Below are 21,986 nucleotides of genomic sequence, written 5' to 3'. Positions count from 1 at the left end.
CAGTGCCTCATCACCCTTACCATAACAAACTTCTTCCTTATATCCAACCTAAAGCTCACCTTTCAGTTTGAAACCATTTCCCCTTGTCCTATCACAACAGACCCTGGTAAAGAGTCTGTCCTCTTCTTTCTTACAGCCCCCTTCAGATACTGAAAGGTTGCACTCAGGTCTCCTCGGAGCCTTCTCTTCTCCAGGCTGAACAGCCTCAGCTCCCTCAGCCTGTCCTCATAAAGGAGAGGTGTTCCATCCCTAGGAGCATTTTTGCTGCCCTCTGTTCACGCCCCAACAGCTCCGTCTCTCGTGTACCGAGGACTCCACATCTGGATGCAGTGCTGCAGGTGAGGTCTCACCAGCGCAGAGTATTGGGACAGCACCACCTCCTTCGCCCTGCTGGCCACAATCCTTTTCATGCAGCGCAGGGCACGGTTGGGTTTCTGGGCTACAAGGGCACATTTCTGGCTCACGCCCAGACCGAACACGCAGCCTTCTGATACAGCATATACGGCCAGTATACATACAAATATATATATAGTATAGACTGTCAGTAAACCACTGTCCGTCGTGCGAAGTAACGCTAATGCGCAGTCCCTTTCCTCGGAGCACAGCTCGCACTCACAGCCCCGCCTCCCGCTCCCCGCTCCCCGCTCCCCGCCCCCCGGCCCGGCCCGGCCCCGCTCGGCGCGGGCGGATGAGGCACACTGCGCGCCGGGGTCAGGTGTCGGCCCGCCGCGCGGGGCTGCGTGCCATGCTGCTGCCGTGGGTGCGGCGGGCTGAGGCGCGCCGCCTGGCCCGGGTGCTGCTCCTGCCGTGCAGCTGCTCGCAGCGGGGTCCCCTACCGCGGGGCTACAGCCGTGGGGCGGGCGGGAAGGTGAGGGGTGAGCGAGAGCCGCGCTGCTCGGGGATCCTGGCTGAGGTGCACGTTTGGGGGCCCAAGAAGAAAACGCTCTTTGTACTTGTAAATTACAAATCGGAAGTGTTTCCGTTAGTAGGGACGCCAAACGATCGTTCCTTCAGTTACGCTGCCTCTCATCTGTGGCGGTTTATCCCGCTCGACCGGCGCGGCTCTGTGCTACGGCGTGAGCGCCGCTCTTGCCGTCCGCCCGAAATCTCCGGTCAGCACTAACGCGTGCCGTTCCGCAGGGCCTGCTGCTGGGAGCCTACGCGAGCGAGCAGGAGGGCGGCGCCGCCCAGCTCAGCGCGGCGGGGGACGCGTTCGACAGCCGCGTGTCCGGGAGGCTGCGCGAGCTGCTGGCCGTGTGAGTGCTGCGTCCCGCGCTGGAGCGGATGGAAGCGCCTGTAAACGGCAGCGAGAGCGGGGCGGTCGGCTTGGTCGTTGTTAGCGTTTAAACCCGTAACCCTTCCCAGGCCGGGGTTCGCTTCCGCCGGGCCGCGCGGCTTGGAGGGGAGCTCCTGGAGGAAAGAGATGCGGAGTATCTGTGGGGACTGCGATTTATCGGGATGAGGCAGCGCAGTGTGCAGGAGCGCTGTGTCGGGGGGGTGAACGCGGCAGCGTAACTTTGTTACCCTACGGATCTGTTCTCTGAAAGAAGCTTCTTGTGTTGCAGATGCGGACCCCCTCTGAAGAAAGGCAAAGCACGCGTATTCCATGGTTTGCATCAGGTACGGACAGTGGGTTTTCGTACGTGTGTTTCTGATGGGTGAGATTTGCCCTCGTGGCTTACTTTAAGCTCGGTTCGTTGGCGTGCATCACAGATGCGATGTATCACGAGGGATCCACCCGCTTCAGGGTTCACTTCTGGTGCCATTTGAGGAGTCGTGGCACGTGTAATGTCTCTGCACGGAGCTAGCGAATGCGAGATGTGCCTTGCTGGGGTGCTGCTAGGCAGCCGCTAGGTGTCCCCGTGTGGGTCATTGCACCCTACGTTAGGGCTATGTAAATGATTTTAAACAAATCAGTTTGTAGGAATTATTGCGTGCCACCTATAGGTTCCCATGCGCACAGCAGATGTGCGACGTACCCAGCAGAAAGGCTGTCATGGATTCATGGAAGACCCCTGAAGGTCCCACTGTCCCAGTTGTACATACAGGATGGCCCCTGAAGTAAGCAGTAAATCTCTCCAGGTGAATGCAATAGAATGTGACCTTATGCACTTCTCTAAGCGTGTAGGATAATAACAGCTTAAAAAAGGATAACTTGAATCATTGATCTTCTGGGAAGTCTGCGCTTCTTCACATCTTGAGGATTAATGCACCTTTTGGTGTAGTAGTTTGGAAGCCAATAGAATCTGACAGAGCAGCTATTTGCAATGGAACAGTGAGGGAAAGTCTAAGATTAAATTACTGGAAGATGTGTTCACATACATAACCTTTAGTATGGTTTTATACAAATTCCAATTCATCCTTAAAGGTCTCCTTTCATCTTTGTTATCTTTTCCTTTTTGCCTTCCACTTGTGGTTTGTAAGGCAGGTGCTTTTAGTCTGCTGTGCTACGTGGCTTTCCTGAATTCTGGATCTGCATACCTCTGTGCAGCTTTGGTTTGGCCCTTGGCTAATGGTGCCAACTCTGCTCCTGAGCTGAACTGGTAGCTTAGGCTTCAAAGAGGCTTTTTTGATTGAATGTACTACTAAATGGTGAAATGAGCTACTAAATGAGCTAAAATGGTTGTGCTTAGGCAGCTCACATCTGGCCTCTGTTGTGCAGCAAAAGCTGGATTTGTTTTCAAGACTTTTAGACTTTCCATTAGAAGTATCGTTTGCTGTATGGTGAGCATAAAGCCATATCTGCTACAGCACACGTAGTTAAGTAGACAACCTGCCCAACTGTTTGGATCCCTGTGGCAAATGACTGAGAGTGGAAGCCAGTGGCGCTGTACCGATGCTTTTTAAGAGAAATCTGTGTAACATAGAGAATGTATTTTAATGCTGTTTGGCTTGATTTGGGAAGCGTAGTCTTTGTAACAGCTCTGTGCTGTGGCTGTAACAGTGAGGAAAGTGAACCCATTTGTGTGTTGGCTTTGTGCAGGACTTTCCAAGCGTGGTTGTAGTTGGCTTGGGTAAGAAGAATGCTGGAGTCAACGACCAAGAAAACTGGAATGAAGGCAAAGAAAATATCCGTGCAGCTGTTGCAGGTTAACCTTTTAAATTTTCTTAAGCCTTTCATCTAAAGAAGTCTTCTAATGGCGCAGCATATTCCATTGTAACCACGTAAGTTATAAGCTGAGACAAGAGGTCAGTCACACGTATATGACAGCTCTTTGTCCCGAGACCAGACTGTCTCACTAGCTGCCGAAACACTTACATTCTTTGGGTACAAAAAAAGAATATGGAATATGTTTTGGTTATGGTTTTGTTTGTTTGTTTTATACCAGTTCATAAAAGCACGGATAAACTGTTTTGTGAGAAAAGAACAGTTAAAGAGTCTTAGCAAAAACTAAATTACAGCAAATGTCTGATACCTATACTCATAATCCATAACACTCCAGAATAATGGAGATTTCCTTTGATATGGGCCAAGCTTAAAGGAATCAGAACAACTGTGGAGTTGATCTTTATTCTTGTGAAATGGCCTAATTTATCAAGTGATATTTTTCATCACAATTTGTCAGTATATGATAATCAACATTTAAAATTATTTTACCGCATGACTGTATTAATGTAATGTAAAGTTAATGTATTTATGAACTTAGATATCTTAAGTAAGCTATTTCTTTTGCTTGAGGTGTTATATGGATCATATCAGACACCTGTTTTGCTTCTCTGTACAATATAGCTACTCATTCTGTACTGTATTTTTCAGTTGGCTGTAGACAGATCCAAGACCTGGAAATCCCCTGTGTTGAAGTGGACCCTTGTGGAGACGCTCAAGCAGCAGCAGAAGGTGCTGTCCTTGGACTGCATGAATACAATGAGCTGAAGCAAAAAAAGAAACCTGTAGTTACTCCTCAGCTTCATGGAAGGTGATGGCGAAAGGAGAAGTTGCCTGTATATTTATCCATTTGTCTATTAAATTATGCATGCTTGTTCGTGAGAAAAATGAAAGAGCAGGGCTAGCAGCAATCTCTCTCTTAACTCCTCCTTATCCTTTGAATTTCCTTAATTATTTTACACCCTGGGTATATTCATGGTGTTTGCTCCACACATTTTGTTAGTATGCCATGTTCTGAGGCTAAGAGTAAATAAATGCTGCTTCATAGAAAAGAAGGCCAAGGATAAAAGTAAAAGCAAAAATTACTTGAAAGGGTAGTTCTGATGTAAAAGGATTTGCACTGATATTGCATGCCAAAACTGTGGCAGCAGAGGTATCTTAAACTCTGTAAATGAATAAATCCTTTTGAGAATCAGGAAATGCTGATTGAGACCATACCATGGATACGTTTTACATAGTTCACTTGTTATATTTGCATTCACAGAATAAAATGCAAGAAGAAAAGCTTGGCTTCTAAGTAGTCCTCACTGTTACTTGAGAGGAGAAAGCAGACATCCCCATTTCCTATGCAGTCAGCTCTTCAAATGCTTGCTCTGTCTTTTGCTAGTGAAATTCTTGAGTGCACTGTGAGATGAGATCCAAATTCTACTCTTACCCTGTAATTGTACTTCAGCAAAGTGAAAAACAGAACTGAAGGCTTTATGTGGTAAATGGAAACTTTCAGGGGTGTTGCAGTTAACGTGATTACAAATTTTGGAAGGCATATAAACCTTACGTTTGAGGATTTAAGCCAATTTCAGAATAGTAAGGATTAGGATAAGACCAAATGTATTAGGTAGGTTCACATCTGTCTGCTCTAGGATTCCTCTAGCTTTCTCTGAAGCACTTGAAGCAGAGGTGAGAACTAGACCAGATACACCATGGATCTCACCCAGAATTTCTCATAGCAGTGGTAATGGAGCATTCTTAATTACCTTAAATTAATGCTGCTTGTACTTTCAAAAAATAGAGAGCAAATGAATGCTGACGCCTTTTTAAAGGTTGATGGTCATAATTGTTGCATATTGTTTTGTTTCTTTAGTGCTGGAAGTGAAGCCTGGCAGAAAGGTGTTATCTATGCAGAGGGTCAGAACCTCGCTCGGTACCTTATGGAGGCTCCAGCTAATTATATAACTCCAATCAAATTTGCTGAATATATTGAACAGAAGCTTGGGAATTTTGGTAGCAATGTGAAGGTCCACATAAGGTAAAATCCCTTGAAACTACTTTTCTATTGAGTAAAAAACCTTCCATGCCACTGAATTCAGTAGCATGCTCTCGTTTTCATTCTGCTATCTCAAATAACAAAAGCAAGTGAAGTCTTCGTTGAAAAGGCGTAAAGGTGCCAGACTGCAGGCTGGCTCAGAATTAGGTGAGCAGAGTAAGCAGATACTGTGACACAGCAAAATGATTCACTGCCAATTAGTCATGCTGTCAGTTATCTGCTTAATTGACACAAGGGCTGTGAAGGAGGAAGCCTGGTGAAGAATCAGCGAATAAATTACAGATACCAGATAGCCTTTTTTTTCCTAGTACCTCTTCTTTTATTCCCAACTGTTATATACACATTTCCTTTTTTTGTTGTTTATTTGGATGTGGTAATTAAATATCCTTTATTGCTATTTCTTTTTTTTTTTTTTGAGTTTTTAAAATGTTGAGATAGAACCCTAAAAGCCTTTAGCAATTGAATTTGCACAGCTAATGCTCCCTGTCCCTGAATTTCTAGTTACTGCCTCCAGCAGAAATGGGTTCGCTGGTTGCTTAAGTGCTGGAGGGAGTTATGGTGAATAGCAAAAGACTGAGGGAAATCAACTGTACACATAGTATCTGCTCTGATGGGAGACAGCAAAAAAGTAAGGGGATGCAACATTGTTACTCCATGTGCTTTCAGAGACTATACAGTCTGATAGACGAGCTTGAAGTTCAATGTTTCTCATGCAGACAGTACAAGATTTGGTCGTCTTTAAAAACAAAAACCAAACAGTAACTTTGAGGCATGTACTTTTCTGTTTCACAGAAGGAATAACAACAGTGGGATTTAAATGATGGTTTCCAAAGTAACTAAAATTGAATTAACTGTGTACAAACCTTCAAGAATTGTTGTCTTTCGAAAACAAGCAAAAATGCCCTGGTTGGTGCCCAATTAAATATATATATTTCTGTTCCAGACCAGAGTCTTGGATAGCAGCACAGCAGATGGGAGCATTCCTGAGTGTAGCCAAGGGTTCGGCTGAACCTCCTATCTTTCTGGAGATTCACTATTTAGGAGGTGCTAATGCAAACGACTCTCCCTTGGTATTTGTAGGAAAAGGAGTTACGTTTGACAGGTATGTATGGTGATATTTTAATGGTTGGGGGGCAAGAGGAAGCTGTGCTTTAGTTATTAAAGGACGGAGCTCAGACGGACTGTCTGCATAACTCAGATGAGATATGCAAACTGTAATCCTGTTAAACACAGAGGTGAAGCCTTGCTTGTACCTTCCTGTTCAACACAAAGATGCTGTTCTTTTCCCAGCACATCTTTCAGTGCTGTTCCAGTGAACTCACTCTGTGTAGCAGATTGTGCTGCATTTCCTGGGAATGAAGCAAGCTTCAGTGACTGAACGATGCAGAACTGATGCACTTTTGGCTTGTAAGGGAAAATGAAGTCCGGGGGGGAAAAAAACAAAACTTTTGTCTTTTTTTTTCAGTCTGAGCAAACCGTGGGATGAAGAATTTACATACTTAAAATTGCAGTCTGTCCCTCGACGTATAGATCATGTTTAAGCCAAGTAGAAACGGTTTGTTCTTTGCAGCAGGTCCTCGTGTAGGACAGAAAAAGCAGTTACACATACTGAAGAATTTATCAGTCTGTTCTCCTTCCATATGCTTGATTTTTTACCAAATCTACTATTCTTCTTTTGTACTCTATTACGAAGACTGCAGAGTACATGAGAACTGTTTTGTTAGTCCACTGTCCATTACCTGAATTCTTATGGTGTAGAGGAAGTAATTTAGGTGTATTTTAGCTGAAAACCAGATAAACGTGCTGAAAACCAGTCTACATGGGTGCTGTAAGAAGATCTGAAACCACTGAGTCTAGTATTTACTGATTCTTTTCTTTCATGCTAAAGCATAGTGATGGACAGAGTATTAACGTATGTAACATCTAACACCTCCATGCTGAATTATATTTATTCTGCTTATTTCAGTGGTGGCATTTCACTGAAGCCATCGTCAGGTATGGATGCGATGAGAGCAGATATGGGAGGGGCTGCAACGGTCTGTTCAGCCATTGTGACAGCAGCAGCCTTAAATCTGCCAATTAACATAATTGGTAAGTGCTTGTATGAGAGTCTAAAAGCCTTAATTTTACAAGATGCTCTTAGACAAAGTCATTTTCTATATCAGCAGTGGTAACTTTTAAGACGCTGTCCTACAGAAATGCCATGGGCTCTTGCAGACCTGCTTCTCTCATTCCTGAGCTCAGCCTCTCTTCTGTTTACACTCGCTTATCAAAAATCATTACCTTTGCATGAATAAAATAATGCAAGGCAGAATTAAAAATAATAATAATAATAAAAATTAAGGCAGGATTTTTAGAACTTACAAGAGGGACTTTGCTGTTCATAAACCTGTTTTTAATGAGTTTTGCAGAAGTCCTGATGCTTTGTTACGAGAAGGAATTTGGATACCTGTAAAAGCCATTAGAAATGAATAGGAGTTAGCTGAGCTACCTCTGTGTTTGCCAAAGCTGAGGAGAATGATACATCAGCTTTTTCCTTAGGAGAATGTCTCAGCAACGATGTTGAAACAACAAAATAAGCTTTCTGATACTATTTTTTAGTTACGAGCAGTGCTTATTGTTTCTGCAGAAATGTTGCACAGTTAGAATTAAATCAGTTGATTCAGGAATTGTGGTTAAAAAAACATTCACTGATGAGATGTAGTCCACTGTAGGTTAAGTTTTGTGTTTGAAAACTGTAGCTTCCAGGTAATATTTTAGTTGCTGACATGCTTCAACCAGTAGAGGGCAGCGAACCACACATCCTCACAAGATTCGTGCTTAGAAGCATCCCAAGGGAAGCACTAACCAAAATCAGCAGAGCAGAAGTCTGTGTACGTAACTCCACTGAATAGCAGTGGTTTGCAGTTCTCTCAGTCCCTCATGCTTTGGGCAGAACACAGGAGCACGCTCTCCCTGGGAACGGGGGCTGTCTTTCATCCCACTGTCCCATTCCCTGTTTTCACATTGACTAAAAGCTCATTTGTTTGCTCTTCTTATGGTCGACATTCTATGGTGATTCCTTGGACCCCTCTTGACATTACACTGTAAGGAGAGCTTGAACAGCTCAGTGTTCAGAAGTCTGATTTTCAGAAAGGAATGACTCCTTTACGTGTGACTAATTGTCCATATATGGAAGACATAAGACAGTATCTCTTGACAGAAGCTTCAGTGAATTTTAACGCTCATCTGCTTTCACTTGCCTGAGTGTGTAAAGTAGAAGTAAATCCTAGTGGTAAAATGGTATAGGGGAGGAAAATGCTGTGGTGCAACATGCAGAGAAATCCCAATGATTGAAAATTAGACCATGTGACCTTCAGTGACCAGGAAAACTCAGATATTGAACAATTCAATGTGAAAACTTCTTAAGTTTTCTTAAGCTTGTTGTTTGTTTTCTACTTTTCTTAATATCTTCTGAGAGAGATGCTAATAGTGCACTTTTTTTTTTCCCTCTGAGGTTTGGCACCCCTCTGTGAAAACATGCCCAGTGGTAAGGCAAACAAGCCTGGGGATGTAGTTACAGCCAAGAATGGAAAAACAATACAGGTATGCCTATGAAACTTGGATTTTTGAGTCCTCTGAGTGAATTGGTTTAATCGGGTTGCATGACTATAGCCAGAGGATATGCAATGCAAATGTAAGTTATTTACAAATGTATGTTATTAATTAGGAGCTAATCACAGGATTTTTCAAATATATATTGGAGAGCTTAGACGTGTTCTACAAATCCCTAATAAAAACTGGAGAGTTTGGTAACAATGAATATGCGAGAACGAGGAACCATTTCTTGGCACGCATCTGTGCATCCTTGTAGATCTCTCTCCTTTGCAGTTTCTATGAGCCATATTTCTCTGAGTAAATTTTGATTAATTTCCTTGGGCTTGTGACAGCGTAGTCACAATCTGACAGCTGTTTAAGAGAATGTGTGAGAAATAAGCCAGTTAATGGGATATTTTCCGCAGTTAATCTCTTTTTATTGATTTTCCACCTGAAGGTTGATAACACAGATGCAGAAGGAAGGCTGCTATTAGCTGATGCTCTCTGTTATGCCCACAATTTTAACACAAGGGCTATTGTGAATGCTGCAACGTTAACAGGTAAGCAGTCTCCTTTCCCTGCTTCATTTTGGAAGCCAATTTTTTGTTATTCTCATTAAATGGTATGTGGATTTGTTGTACTATGTATATAAAGGCAGCCTGAAGCTGAAAGCAGGTGCGATAATTTTGCATGTTGCAGGACAAGAACTTGCACTAATTCTGCTCTAACAACTTGTACAGCTGCAGCATGTCTCTAAGACTGGGGGTATTGGCATGCATGGAGCACAGTAAAGCAACATAGATGAAGTTGGGCCTGGCCCAGCTGAGCTGGAAAGGATGAGCCCAGGAGGACCTATGCAGACTTGGATGTTTGTGCACAATGTTTCCCCATGCTTCTGTTTCTGGCTGAGCTTAATAGTCAATTCCAGGCAACATCACTCAACATCTTGCTTAAGCACATCCAACCCCAGGGATGGCTATGTGGTGCAGAGATACTGGTGTGGCTGTGGAAAATCTTGCCAATTCCATATGGCACTAGCCATGCTGAAGCCAAAATAGCTTCTTTGTGAACAGCCTCTAGGGTGCCTGAGTTCTGACCTACCCAGCACCACCACTTCCATTTGCTGAGCTATCCCAATCTCCACGGTCCTACCTAATAGGAGAGTCAATACCATCTTCCCAGGCAAGTCATTTCAGTGAAACATCTCTTATCTCATATGCATTTTGCATACTTGCAAGCATAAAATATTTTGTTTCTTCTCTATAATTAGGTATGAATGGAGTTATAATTTCAAACCAGCAAAAATAGCACTGTGTATGCATCTTATGAACTGCAGCAACAGTCTGTCATAGCTGAAGTGACTGTAGCTGAAATGTGAGCAAACATGGAAGAACAGATCAGATAGGAGTCCACTGTGTTGCTTAATAAACAAGCTGAGAAAAATAGTTACCTCTTTTTGCTTTAAATCATGTTCCTCAAGCTTAACCTGTTCAAATGCTTGGAAAACTTTTATAGAGAGAAGCAATGCTGATTTTAAGATGGTTGGCTTGTGTAAAAGTATTTCCATGATAGGAAAAATGGAGAAATGGGTTACTCCCACTCCAGGCTATTGTTTGGGATCCTTTGGCAGCAGGCAGGAAGGAGAACTGGCTCCTGCATAAGTTTTTGACACTGTTGAAAATGTTGCTTTTTAAATCTCCCTGGGATTGAGTGCCTGAAATAGCGCCAGCATTAGAGAAGCAGATCTGGGGCAACCAAAAAATAACTGTGTATGTGAACTCTCAGCTTTAGGCATTGGTTTATTATTTTGATGGTGATTGTTTTCATTTAAATTAAATTTGCATATGCTGTGCAACAACCTCTGTGAGTGACATTCACATAAGGGAAAATACCAGGTGGAAAATTGGATGGGTTCATAAACTTGAAAAAATCCAATTTTCTATGTAGAAACTGTAAAATGTAGGTATTTATTTATTGAGAAAAGACTCATTGCTGAATACATTGGATTAGGCATATTGCTATTAAGCTGAAAACAGTCAAATTTTATGAGATCTGGAATGTAATTTTCATGAGTTCTTGTCCTATTAGTTAAACCTTCAAACAACTTTAAAATTTTTAAAAAATAAGTGGAAGTATACCAAAATGTGTAGGTTTTGTGGACTTCAGAAATCATTGGTAGTGAGAATTAAAAAGGAAAGTACCGTGAGGAATCTGTATGCAGGGTAGTAATTCAAGTCCACCTTTGTACTCATCATATAACCTTCAAGGTGTCTTCTTGTAGGTGCCATGGATGTTGCATTGGGGTCTGCTGCAACTGGGGTGTTCACAAATTCATCTTGGCTTTGGAATCACCTTTATGAGGTAGGCCATCAACATTAATATCAAATGGTAATTTTGTTCATAGCTGCTGTTGCTAAAAAAACTAGTGACATTCTTTAAAGAAAGTCTTACCTTATACAGATCTAATATGCTACTGCATTTTGAAATCTCATAGGAATGTGTTAGTATTGCATTTAATTGAAAAATACATAATTAAGACTGTTAATTGCTGGCTCTTCAGTGAGGCTTTATATCACACAGCACAAAGCATGCATCGTGATCTCAAGTGGTGTTTGCATCCTTCGATAGCATACTGTGTGTATAAGCTCTGGACTACTGACAGTAATAAGTTTTTATTAAAAAGATAATTGGTATTGTTAAAAGCAAGACAGAGAGACATTCAGAGAGGCCTTGCAAGTGCCTGAGGTGTGATGGACATGGGGAGTCTCTGAAGGGAAGGATCTGTGATAATGTATGTTACCAGGAAAAATTATTATGGGGGAGAGAAGTATTCTCCTTATTTTGCTTTTTGAATACCACTACCAAAAGTAGGATTCAGTTTTGTTTTCAGTGTGTGTCCAAACAGCCGCCATTATTTTGGACCATAGAAAATTTTAGACAGATGTGATCAAAGCTAGGCAAGGATAAAACATGCACAATGCTGGTGCTTGTAAGTGCAGTTTAAAAAAAGGGAGGGAGAGGAAAAAACGACAGACCACACACAGAAAAACAAACAAAAACAAGCACTGAGTCACCTTTTCTTTTTCAGGCCAGCATCGTGACAGGGGACCGGGTATGGAGAATGCCTCTTTTTGAACATTACACAAAACAAGTAACAGATTGCCCTCTCGCAGACCTGAGTAACATTGGGAAGTACAGCAGGTAATGTTGTACCAGTCCCTCACGCCCTGTCCTTGCAGCCTGCAGCCCAGTGTTCGGGCTGGTGGTGTTGCTTTAGAAATGATTCGTCTTTCTCCTTCCTGCAGAGCTGGAGGAGCGTGCACAGCTGCTGCGTTCCTGAAGGAGTTTGTGACAGCCCCTCACTGGGCTCACCTGGACATTGCTGGTGTGATGGCCAACAAGGATGAGGTGCCATACCTGCGGAAGGGCATGGCCGGGCGCCCCACCAGGACACTGGTGGAGTTTGCGGCTCGGTTAAGCCAAGACAGTCAAAGTCCCAAATAAAATGCTTAAACGTATATTCTAAAATCATCCGCTGTGCCTTAAGGAAAAAAAATGCAGTCTGAAAAGTTATGGATAAATGAGTGCCCCAAACATACTTGCACAGAAGTGATGAACTGCACACTTTAAATCAAGAACATCTCACCTTGGAGACTTTTCTTCCTCTGTTATGCAGCTTAAAATAAAAACACAGTGTTGGACCTACCTGAGGTATTTAATACCAGACTGTGACCAAAGGAGCTACTTCATGTATAAAGTAAGCACAGTTCTTGTGACCAATAAATCTTGCACAGCGTGTTTTGAGTGAGAGAACGGGTTGGGGGAGGGAGTGGAGCTGTGCCTGACCTCACCCCTGTTCTGCTCCTCTGCTTCTCCATTGCTCTTAGAGCAATGTCTGCAGCACCAGCAGTGTGTCACACAGACTGAGCACCATGTAGGACAGGGGTTTTAGTTTCGAGAACGGGGGAGGTCCAGTCAGCGAGGAACCAAAATACAAATGCGGGAAAGTGGCGAAAAAGCCGCTGCTTACCTGTGGAACTGGGGAGGTAGGGCTGGGGATGCGGGCTCCCTCTGGGCAGGCCCGCCTTCTGCCTTTGCTCCCGCCTGTCGCCGCCGGGGGCCGAGGAAACGCCCCTGAGGAGCCGCCCGCCTCCGCCGTCAGCCGCTGCGCGCATGCGCGGCCCCGCAGCCGGCAGCCGTGTAGCATGGCGGGCGCGCTGGGCGGGATGTTCGCCAACCAACCGCCGGGACCCCCGCCGCCCGGACCACCTGGCGGGCCCGGCCCGGCCGGCCTCATCCCGCCACCGACGGGGCCCCGCAATCCCAACAACACGCTGGTAGGACGAGCTGGAAGCGTCCTTCGAGGTGCCGAGGGGGCGGGGGAGCCTGCGGCCGGGCGGGGGCCTGCTCGGCGCCGCGCTCTCACCCCCTCGCTTCCCTCCCCGCAGGCCTGCTTCGCCTCGCTGGTCAGCCAGGACTACGTGAACGGCACCGACCAGGAGGAGATCCGCACCGGTGAGCGCTGCCGAACGGCCGGGCCAGGCCTGGGGGCGGCGGGGCGGTGCGTGGCGAGGCCCGGCTGTGCTGCCGAGCTCTGCTTTCTGGCTGCGCGGATGGGAGAGCGCTGGTACCGGCATACCGGCATAGAGTGCAGTGGTTAAAAGGGGAGCTGCCTTCTCAGTATGCTGTACTTTAAACCTGTGCCAGAAGTCCCTTCTAGAAGCCCACAAGGTTTATTCTAGATGGTAGAGCAGAAGGTGCTCTTAGCAGCATGCGCACAAACTGCCACTGTCGGCCTGGGGTGACTTTCTGAGAATCTTTGCTGTCTTTCCCTGTTGCTGTTCTACCCGTAGGTGTCGATCAGTGCATCCAGAAATTCCTGGATGTTGCCAGGCAAACAGAATGCTTTTTTCTACAAAAAAGACTGCAGCTGTCGGTCCAGAAACCAGAACAAGTAATTAAAGAGGTATGCTAAATTGGTTTACCCGTGTTGTGCTAGACCAGATATGGTGTGCAGCAATGCAGGTAAATTGCCTCATTTGCACTAACTTTGGGTTTCTCACCTGTGCCTGGCTGTCAGTGCAGCTCTCAGCACAAACCTTATTAAGTGGGATGGGATGCCTGCTGCTCTGGGGAGAATTGGGGCACAAATAACGTTGATTCATCTGAAGAAACAAACAAATTAGGTTTTGCTGAAGAAATGATCTCAGAACAGTTGGTTGGAAGGGACCTCAGGAGACTTTCAGGTCCAACCCCTGCTCCAGCAGAGACCCTCTGCTGCACACAATCCACAGCTGGCCTTTCAGTAAATCCATGGAAGGAGACTGCAGTCTCTGCCCATGCATCATCACCCACACAGCACAGAAAGTGCTTCCTGGTTACTTCCCAATCTCTGAAATACATAACCTGGTGTACTTGCAGGACCCTCTCACTTAAGCACTTTTATGAATCCCTTTAAGGTCAGCTTGAAAAGTTAGGCTTAAAAATTATACCTTTATCAGTCCTAGCATTACTGTCTATTTACTAATACCTATTTTCTTCACCCTCAGGATGTTTCAGAGTTAAGAAATGAATTGCAAAGAAAAGAAGCATTAATTCAGAAGCATTTGAGTAAACTGCGACACTGGCAACAAGTCCTGGAAGATATCAGTGTACAACACAAAAAACCTGCAGAAATGCCCCAAGGTCCATTAGCGTACCTGGAACAGGCATCTGCTAATATTCCTGCTCCAATGAAGCAATCATGAATTTACATGGCTAAATCTAAGTGATGGTCTTTTTACTTGATATGCTTTTTGTATAATGTAATTTGTACTGCAAATATAAACAGTTAAGATAGAATTAAGTTAAATAAATACTCTTTTTTGGAGAAAAAAACACTTTGGTTTTATATTTAAATTGAAAGTATATGGAGTTCCTGTTCAGAATGCTTTCTGGTGGGAGTGTGCTTTCCACAGTACATCCTGTTCCTTCTGGAAAGGATATTCCTAGCTTTCCCCTCAGCACATCTTGCTAGTATGATGCAAATACACACAAAGGTTCCTGGTAGGATGGATGGATGCCTCTCTGCAAGTGCAAAATTTCTTCATGTAGCTGAGGAGTAAATTGGGATTCAAATCCTTCAGCAGTTGCAGATGAGCTATCCAGTCTATACACTGGACTGCTAGTTGGACAGTTCCCTCCCCGTTTGTTGAGGAATTATCTGAACGTTACTTTATTTACAGGTGCCTTTTTTGTGAATAGCACCATTCCTTCCCAGCAGTAAGTTGGTCATTATCATGGTTTGATAAATTCAGTTATTCACCCACTGGGCATTTTGGTGGGCGTCAGAGCAATATAGGGACAATGCACTGCAGTTCCCATAAATCTGGAACTCTGAGTGCATCAGTCTGACTCAGACTTCAGCACAACAGCACTATTTTGCAAGCCATGAGAGTTGGTCACTTACAAGCAAGTTTTAATGTTCGTACTTACATACTATCCTGATTCATCAGGCTGGCTGATTGTTACACATGTTAAAGTGCACCAGGAACATTACATGACAATACTATACAAAAACAGTTCATTAAGCAAAGCAGAAGATATTTCTAAAACAGCTAGCTGTGAGCTTGCTATTCTTAAATGTGTATCACATGCTGCTCAGCATAAAACAACTTTAACAAAAAACTAATTTAAAACAAAATCACATTACTATGCAGAAAAACAGCTGATGAAGCAAGCTTATAAACCTAGAGAAATATAAACCTATTACTTATAAGTAGTATCTTCAGCTGGAGTCTGTAACAGGACATTAGAGAACAAACTGCATACTTAATTTAATTGTGGAATGGTACATTCTCTTGAGTAAAAAGTCATTTCACATAGCAGTATTAAGAATTTTGCTTTTTTCATTTTTTACAGATTATTGAAAAAAATGCATTTTGCTGAAATCCATGCCTGTAATTCCATTATAATTAGATGTAGGAGAGTGCTGTTGTTCCTAACAACACACTTGGAAATTATTTCAATACTTCTTGTTGTAAAACTTAGTAGATTAACATTCCCTAACAGAAAACAAACAACTTTTCTGGTAAATCTGAGGAGTATGTAAATTATTGCTTTAAAATGAAAAGTATTTAGTAAACCATTCTTGATGCTCAGGGTCTTGTATTTGGTCATCTTTGGTTTGTGGTGGTTCACTGCCATGTGTCCTGTGCAAACAAATAAACATTAGAATTGCTTACAATCTTACCAATATTCAATGGTTTTTTTTCCTCAGAAAAACATTAAAATCAAAATGGGTCTGTGCTCTCATGAACTGTGTGAGGCCAAAAGGAGCCAGCTACAGTTTCTAGGGGGATCTGTCCTAGCCTGGCACAAACTGGGCTAATAGCACTGGAATTAACACAATCTTTTTCACAAGTGTGAAAAAGAGCTAAGCACAAGGGAGGAATGTTTGAATGTAGTTCTTGACATCTCAAAAATATAATAGGAAGTCTTGAAAAACAAAATGGCAGCTGCAATTCACTTAAAAATATATAGTTGATGCATGAAAAAAGATTGGGCAAGTTTTATTTGTAACTGAAAAAGTTATTGTAATGTTAATTTAGTCTCTATAATTGATCCTATTACATAATCCCTGATCATACAGGATTTAAGATGCTTTTTATACATTTGTATTAATTTCCCTTAGTTTACAGTAGCACATGTGAATTCATATCATAGTTCACATCATCATGTTCCAAGCCCCCTGCTATAGGTAGGGACATCTCCCATTAGGCCAGGTTGCTCAAAGCCCCATCCAGCCTGGCTTTGAATACCTCCAGGGTGGGGACATCCACAACCTTGCTGGGCAACCTGTTCCAGTGTCTTGCCACCATCACAGTAAAGAATTTCTTCCTAATATCTAGTCTAAATCTACTCTCTTCCAGTATGAAGCCATTTCCCTTCATCCTTGTTGCTCCATGCCCTTCTAAAAAGTCCCCCCCCAGCTTCTCTATAGGGCCCCTCTTAAGGTACTGGAATGCTGGTATAGTGTCCCCCCAGCACCTTCTCCAGGCTGAGGAGACCCACGTCTCTCAGCCTGTCCTCATAGGGGAGGTCCTCCAGCCCTCTGATCATCTTCATGGCCCTCCTCTGAATCCACTCCAACAGCTCCATGTCCTTCTGCTGGGGGCCCTAGAACTGGACGCAGTACTCCAGGTGGGTTCTCATGAGAGCAGAGGGGCAATCACCTCCCTCGACCTGCTGGTCACAATTCTCTCGATGCAACCCAGGATATGGTTGACCTTCTGGGCTGCAAGTGCACATTGCTAGCTCATCTTGAATCTCTCATCAATTGACACTCCCAAATCATTCTCCTCAAGGCTGCTCTCAAGCCATTCTCTGCCCAACCTGTATCTGTGCTAAGGGTTGCCCCAACACGGGTGCAAGACCTTGCACTTGGCCTTACTGAACTTCAAGAGGTTTGCATGGGCCCACCTCTCAAGCCTGTCCAGATCTCTGCATGGCATCCCTTCTCTCTAGCATGTCAGCTGCACCACTCAGCTTGGTATCATCTGCAAACTAACTGAAGGTGCATTCAATCTCACCGTCCATGTTGCCTATAAAGAAGCTAAATAGCTCTGGTCGCAGCACAGAATGCTAATCATCATCAGTCTCCATTTGGACATGGAGCCATTGACCACAACTTTGAGAGTGACTATCCAGCCAGTTCCTTATCCAGAGAGTGGTCCATCCATCATATCCATTTTTCTCCAATTTGGCAACCAGGATGTTGTGCAGGACAGTGTCAAACACTTTGCAGAAGTTCAAGTAGATGATGCCAGTTGCTCTTCCTTTATCTACTGACGCTGTAACTCCATCATAAAAGGCCACCAAGTTTGTCAGGCATGATTTGCCCTTGGTGAAGTCATATTGGTTACCACTAATCACATCATCTTCATTTTCTGTGTACCTTAGTAGTGCCTTCCAGAGGATCTGCTCCATGATCTTGCCAGGCACAGAAGTGAGACTGACTGGCCTGTATTTCCTGGATCTTCTTTTTTCCCCTTCTTGAAAATGGGGGTTATGTTTCCTCTTCTCTAGCTAGTGGCAACTTTACCAGACAGCCATTACCTTTCAAATATGATGGACAGCGGTTAGGCAACTTTATCTGCCAGTTTTCCTCAGAACCTGTGGATGGATCTTGTCAGGTCCCACGGACTTGTGCATCTTCAGGTTCTTTAGGTGGTCTCAAACCTATCTTCATTTACAGTGGGCAGATCCTTTCCTCTCCCAGTTTTTACCTTTGCTTTCTGCAACTCGGGTGGTGTGGATAGAGCCCTTGCTGGTGAAGACTGAGGCAAAGAAATCGAGTACATCAGCTTTCTCCATATCTCTCGTGATCACGTCTCCAGCTTCCTTCCAGAAAGGGTCCACATCTTCCCTGGCCTTCCTTTTATCACTGGTATACCTGTAGAATTTCTTCTTGTTCCCCTTTATATCCCTGGCTAGATCTAATTCTATTTGGGTTTTAGCTTTCCTAACCTGATTCCTGGCTGCTCAGACAACTTCTTCGTAGTCCTCCTAAGTAACCTGTTCCTGCTTCCACTGCCTATAAACTTCCTTTTTATGCCAAAGTCAGTCCAGGATTTCCTTGTTTATCCACAGAGCCCTCCTGGCATTCTTGTCTACCTTCCTCTTTGTTGGGAAATACTGCTTCTGGGCTTGCAGGAGATGATCCTTGAATACCGACCAGCTTTCTAGGGCTCCTCTTCCCTCCAGGGCTTTATCCTATGTGATCCTTCCAAGCCAATTTATGACTGATTGATTTAAAAGAGTAAGAAGCAGCCAAGCTACTTGTAATGTCCCAATGTATTACCCTTTAAAATACAAATCTGATTTGCTGTGGCAGTCATCTGGCATGACAAAAAATGCTTTCATCTCTAAGATGGAGGAATTGCCAAGCTGGATCCAAGCCAGTGTCCTGCGTTACTGTCTTTGGCAGGCGTCAGCACCATCTGCCTTCCAGGAAAGAACTCCACAGTCATACAGTGCACAGGGTAATTATTGTCCATTAGGACAAAGGTGGGAAGGCTGGCTTTTGTCCTGAAGTATAGTGGTAATTTTTTATATGTATGTATAATTGTAACTATATAGAGTATTAACTATGTATATTTTTAACTCTTTCTTAGAGAGTTAATTTACATTTGGAAAATCCTAAGCATTTTTTAAATAATAGCTTGCAAATTTGAAGAAAAAAATAAGCTTTTCAGTACAAATTCACTAAACAAAGAAGTTGTTTGAAATCAAGAATAACAAGAGATCTTGAGTGACACTGGAAGACCACTAAGTATCTCCTAATCAGTTTTTTAGTCTCTAGACCCTTTGCCAAATGATTAGCCTAGGGTCATTCAAACGTCTCCTAATATAGAAGCTCATCTATATCAACTGAGGTGCAAAACAAGGAGGTAAAAGTAAGAAACATCTCTAACAGAATTACTGATGGGTACTCAAAGATTTAAACAGCCACGTTCATTATTAACCACAGTCCAATATTTGCAGTGCTTCTCCCTTTGTATCTGGTAGGCTTGCAATGATAAGCTCTGCTGGGCGGTTATTACAGTCTACATTTGCAGTTAAGTTCTAGGTCTATCTAGAGAAAACTGATCACATGGAATTCACTAAGAGACAGGAATCTTGTATTGCTGTTTATTCTGGATGTATAATGTGCTTGAATGCCTACAAGATTTAGAATACAAATTCACTGAAATTCTTTGAAAACACATCAAAATAAACAAATACCTTATGGCAGTGCTGCTGTCTGAGGTCTGTGCTGTTGGAGAACCCACCCTGAGGCATCCAGGACTCTGGTCTAAGCTTGTTGATTTTGTTATTTGAGGAGCACTTCTTTTTGATCTCAAGTCACCACTCAAAAAGCTCTTTGCGTAGGAGGCTAAATTTGGTACACTGACAACACGACTGGGCACCTCAACTGGTCTCTTCTGCTGCTTTTTATCATAAAAGAAAAGTGTATCACACACACATTTTTCATAGTTTATGGTATAAAAACAATACTTCATCCCTAGACAATGTGGGAGGAGCAAGCAAAAATCAAGTTCCCCATCTTTGTCTAATTTAGAATACATTCTCATTCCAGGGTATGCTGTAAGCATCCATGGGGTTAGGTGGTCTGATTAAAACAACTTGTATATTTGACTTCGAGGTTTTAGATATACCCAGAGCTCAGTTAGGTGCTGACTAGGGACAAACTGCAAGTAGCACAAACCAAAATTCATAATCCTCTCGATACATACAACATCAAAGCAACTTCCAGTTACCTCCAATTGTTAGCTGTGCTTAACCCAGTGGAAGACTGAGCTGCTTGGGGATCTACTGTTTTGTATTTGCTTAAAGATTTGTACCCACGCACTTCTGCTGAGTTTATTTTTATCTCAGAACCTGTTTACAGGTGAGCCTACTGGAAAGAATTCTACTGAATAATATTACCATAGAAAATTAACAGGACTTTTACTGTTCTAGGTTATTTGTATGACTCAAATAGGGGCAAAACATCATGATCTGTAATTTTAATTGAATTACCTCTCTTACCTTCATAGGAGTCAAACATCCTGGATTAGGGGTGAAAGAAAAAGATCGATTTCTGTACGATTCAGTGCTGGGTAAAAGTGAATGCTGAAATTTTCTTCCTTCCTGATGGAAAAGAAGTTTATATGTCTCTTTGGTGTGTAAACATATTTAAGTCAAAGAATTGCAGAGCAGAGAGAAAGTATCAATCTGAAGCAATGTGAGAAACATTGCACAGTGCCTTCAAACATATGCCAAAATATGTATGTACATGTAAAAGGATATCTTACCACCAGCTGCTTAATAATTTCTTCTTTCTCACTTAGTTTATCTTGCAGGCAGCTTATAAGATGTATATCTTCTGGTCTGGACTCTGGTTTTCTTGTGTTTTCTTCTATTTTTTAAGTCTGTGCGAAAGAAAGAATGCAAACCAACAAAAATTTTCCCTAGGCCAGGTTCAAGAAATACCTGAGCTGTAGTTTAAATTCCAAGACTAAAATATAGGGACATAATTAGAACAATAGAAAAGCACTTCTAAAAACAGGCATCTGTATGTAGATCATATATAAATGCAGAATGCTGTGGAGTTCCAAACCAAATTGCCTACCCAGTGTAAAATCCAGCCCCCGTAAAATACTAATTAAGCTTGCACATCATATTGCCTACCTAGTTTACTAATGAGACAAATCTGTATCACTCCATCTATTCATATCTGTATCTATCTACTTGTTCTCTTTCTGACCCAATAATTTTAGAATCTACAGGCTAATTCCAACTGTATTTGACTGAGGTCTCAGAAATACAAACTTCCTACAACTTTTATTTAAAAAAGAGCTTTGGATGGTCCGCTGCTTTAGTGAACCCCCTAAGGCAAAGCCTGCAGTGTGATTTCTGCTCTTTAAATGCCTCAATCAAGGAAAAAGATTCAAATTAGAATTTACACCTTCTTAAAGATGGTGTGGAAACATGTTTGATTAACCCATTAAAAAACAACTAATTATTTCATCAGCCAGCTTTATGAATTCCACTGCTCAGGAAACTGAGTGCCATGAAGTTCATCTGCCATACAGTGAAGTTAATTACAGAATACAAACCACTTTTATTTATTTATTTTTTTCTGTGAGAGGAAAAATTTGAGAGTAAGAAAAACCCCAACATTACACTTTTCATTTAGCGTATCTCACAGTTTAGATATGAATATATAAATGATTCAAAGACCTGCCTACTTGCAAGTATATCTCTGCTGGAGTTATGCTGCACAGGTAAGATTTGAGTAAATGACAGTAACAAAAACAAAGACTATTTGTGGGAGGCCTCCGGTGTACAGCCTGAAGAACAACAGAACTACTTACATCCAAAGAAGGCTGCAAAATGCACCTATTTACATGATAAAGTGGGGGTTGCAGTTAGGGAATAACCTGAGAAATTTGCAAGGGAGTGAGAACAAGCAAGAGCTTAAACTCAAGGGAGCTGCTGTGGTGAACAAAATTAAGTGTAATAGGATGGATCACGGCCCCTGGTAGCATCTGTGACAAAGATGATTTTATGCATCATAAAATTGTAAGATGCAAAGTGCAGGGTTTGATTTAATGTTGTAAAACAGTATAGTGGCTTCCTTTAAACAGTAATCAGTTTATTACAATGTATCTGTATTTTTGTGTTTGAAAAGGAAAATTCTATACACTTCTATTTCAGTGCTCATCATATTCTACC

The 21,986-nt window shown here is 42.8% G+C and overlaps 3 protein-coding genes across 3 annotated transcripts in view; 2 read left to right on the top strand and 1 right to left on the bottom strand.

The window, feature by feature from the left end:
* The first annotated feature begins 717 nt into the window (after positions 1-717).
* On the top strand, positions 718-12,506 carry LAP3 (leucine aminopeptidase 3). The gene is given in 13 exon segments (NM_001031336.1): positions 718-868; positions 1,141-1,256; positions 1,566-1,620; positions 2,984-3,089; positions 3,758-3,917; positions 4,968-5,132; positions 6,094-6,252; positions 7,117-7,241; positions 8,647-8,735; positions 9,184-9,286; positions 11,008-11,087; positions 11,815-11,927; positions 12,032-12,506. Coding segments are annotated over 13 exon segments (1,593 nt in total). The 5' UTR covers positions 718-745; the 3' UTR covers positions 12,231-12,506.
* Positions 12,507-12,911: 405 nt separating this feature from the next.
* Positions 12,912-15,956, top strand: MED28 (mediator complex subunit 28). Its single transcript, XM_003641248.6, is given in 5 exon segments — positions 12,912-13,066; positions 13,068-13,091; positions 13,175-13,241; positions 13,580-13,692; positions 14,276-15,956. Coding segments are annotated over 5 exon segments (537 nt in total). The 5' UTR covers positions 12,912-12,931; the 3' UTR covers positions 14,474-15,956.
* Positions 15,167-21,986, bottom strand: part of FAM184B (family with sequence similarity 184 member B) — a 47,866-nt gene continuing 41,046 nt past the window's right edge. The window contains exons 13-16 of the mRNA XM_040700480.2: positions 20,564-20,667; positions 20,298-20,399; positions 19,491-19,696; positions 15,167-15,916 (exon numbers count right to left, since the gene is read on the bottom strand). Of these exons, the coding sequence (XP_040556414.1) occupies positions 15,826-15,916; positions 19,491-19,696; positions 20,298-20,399; positions 20,564-20,667 (503 nt within the window). The 3' untranslated portion in view covers positions 15,167-15,825. The remainder of the gene's footprint in view (positions 15,917-19,490; positions 19,697-20,297; positions 20,400-20,563; positions 20,668-21,986) is intronic.

This window comes from Gallus gallus, chromosome 4 (assembly GCF_016699485.2).
Source record: "Gallus gallus isolate bGalGal1 chromosome 4, bGalGal1.mat.broiler.GRCg7b, whole genome shotgun sequence".
Taxonomy (NCBI): Eukaryota; Metazoa; Chordata; class Aves; order Galliformes; family Phasianidae; genus Gallus; species Gallus gallus.
The sequence above is the reverse complement of the archived record's forward strand: the minus strand, read 5'-3'. Positions and strand labels throughout refer to the sequence as shown.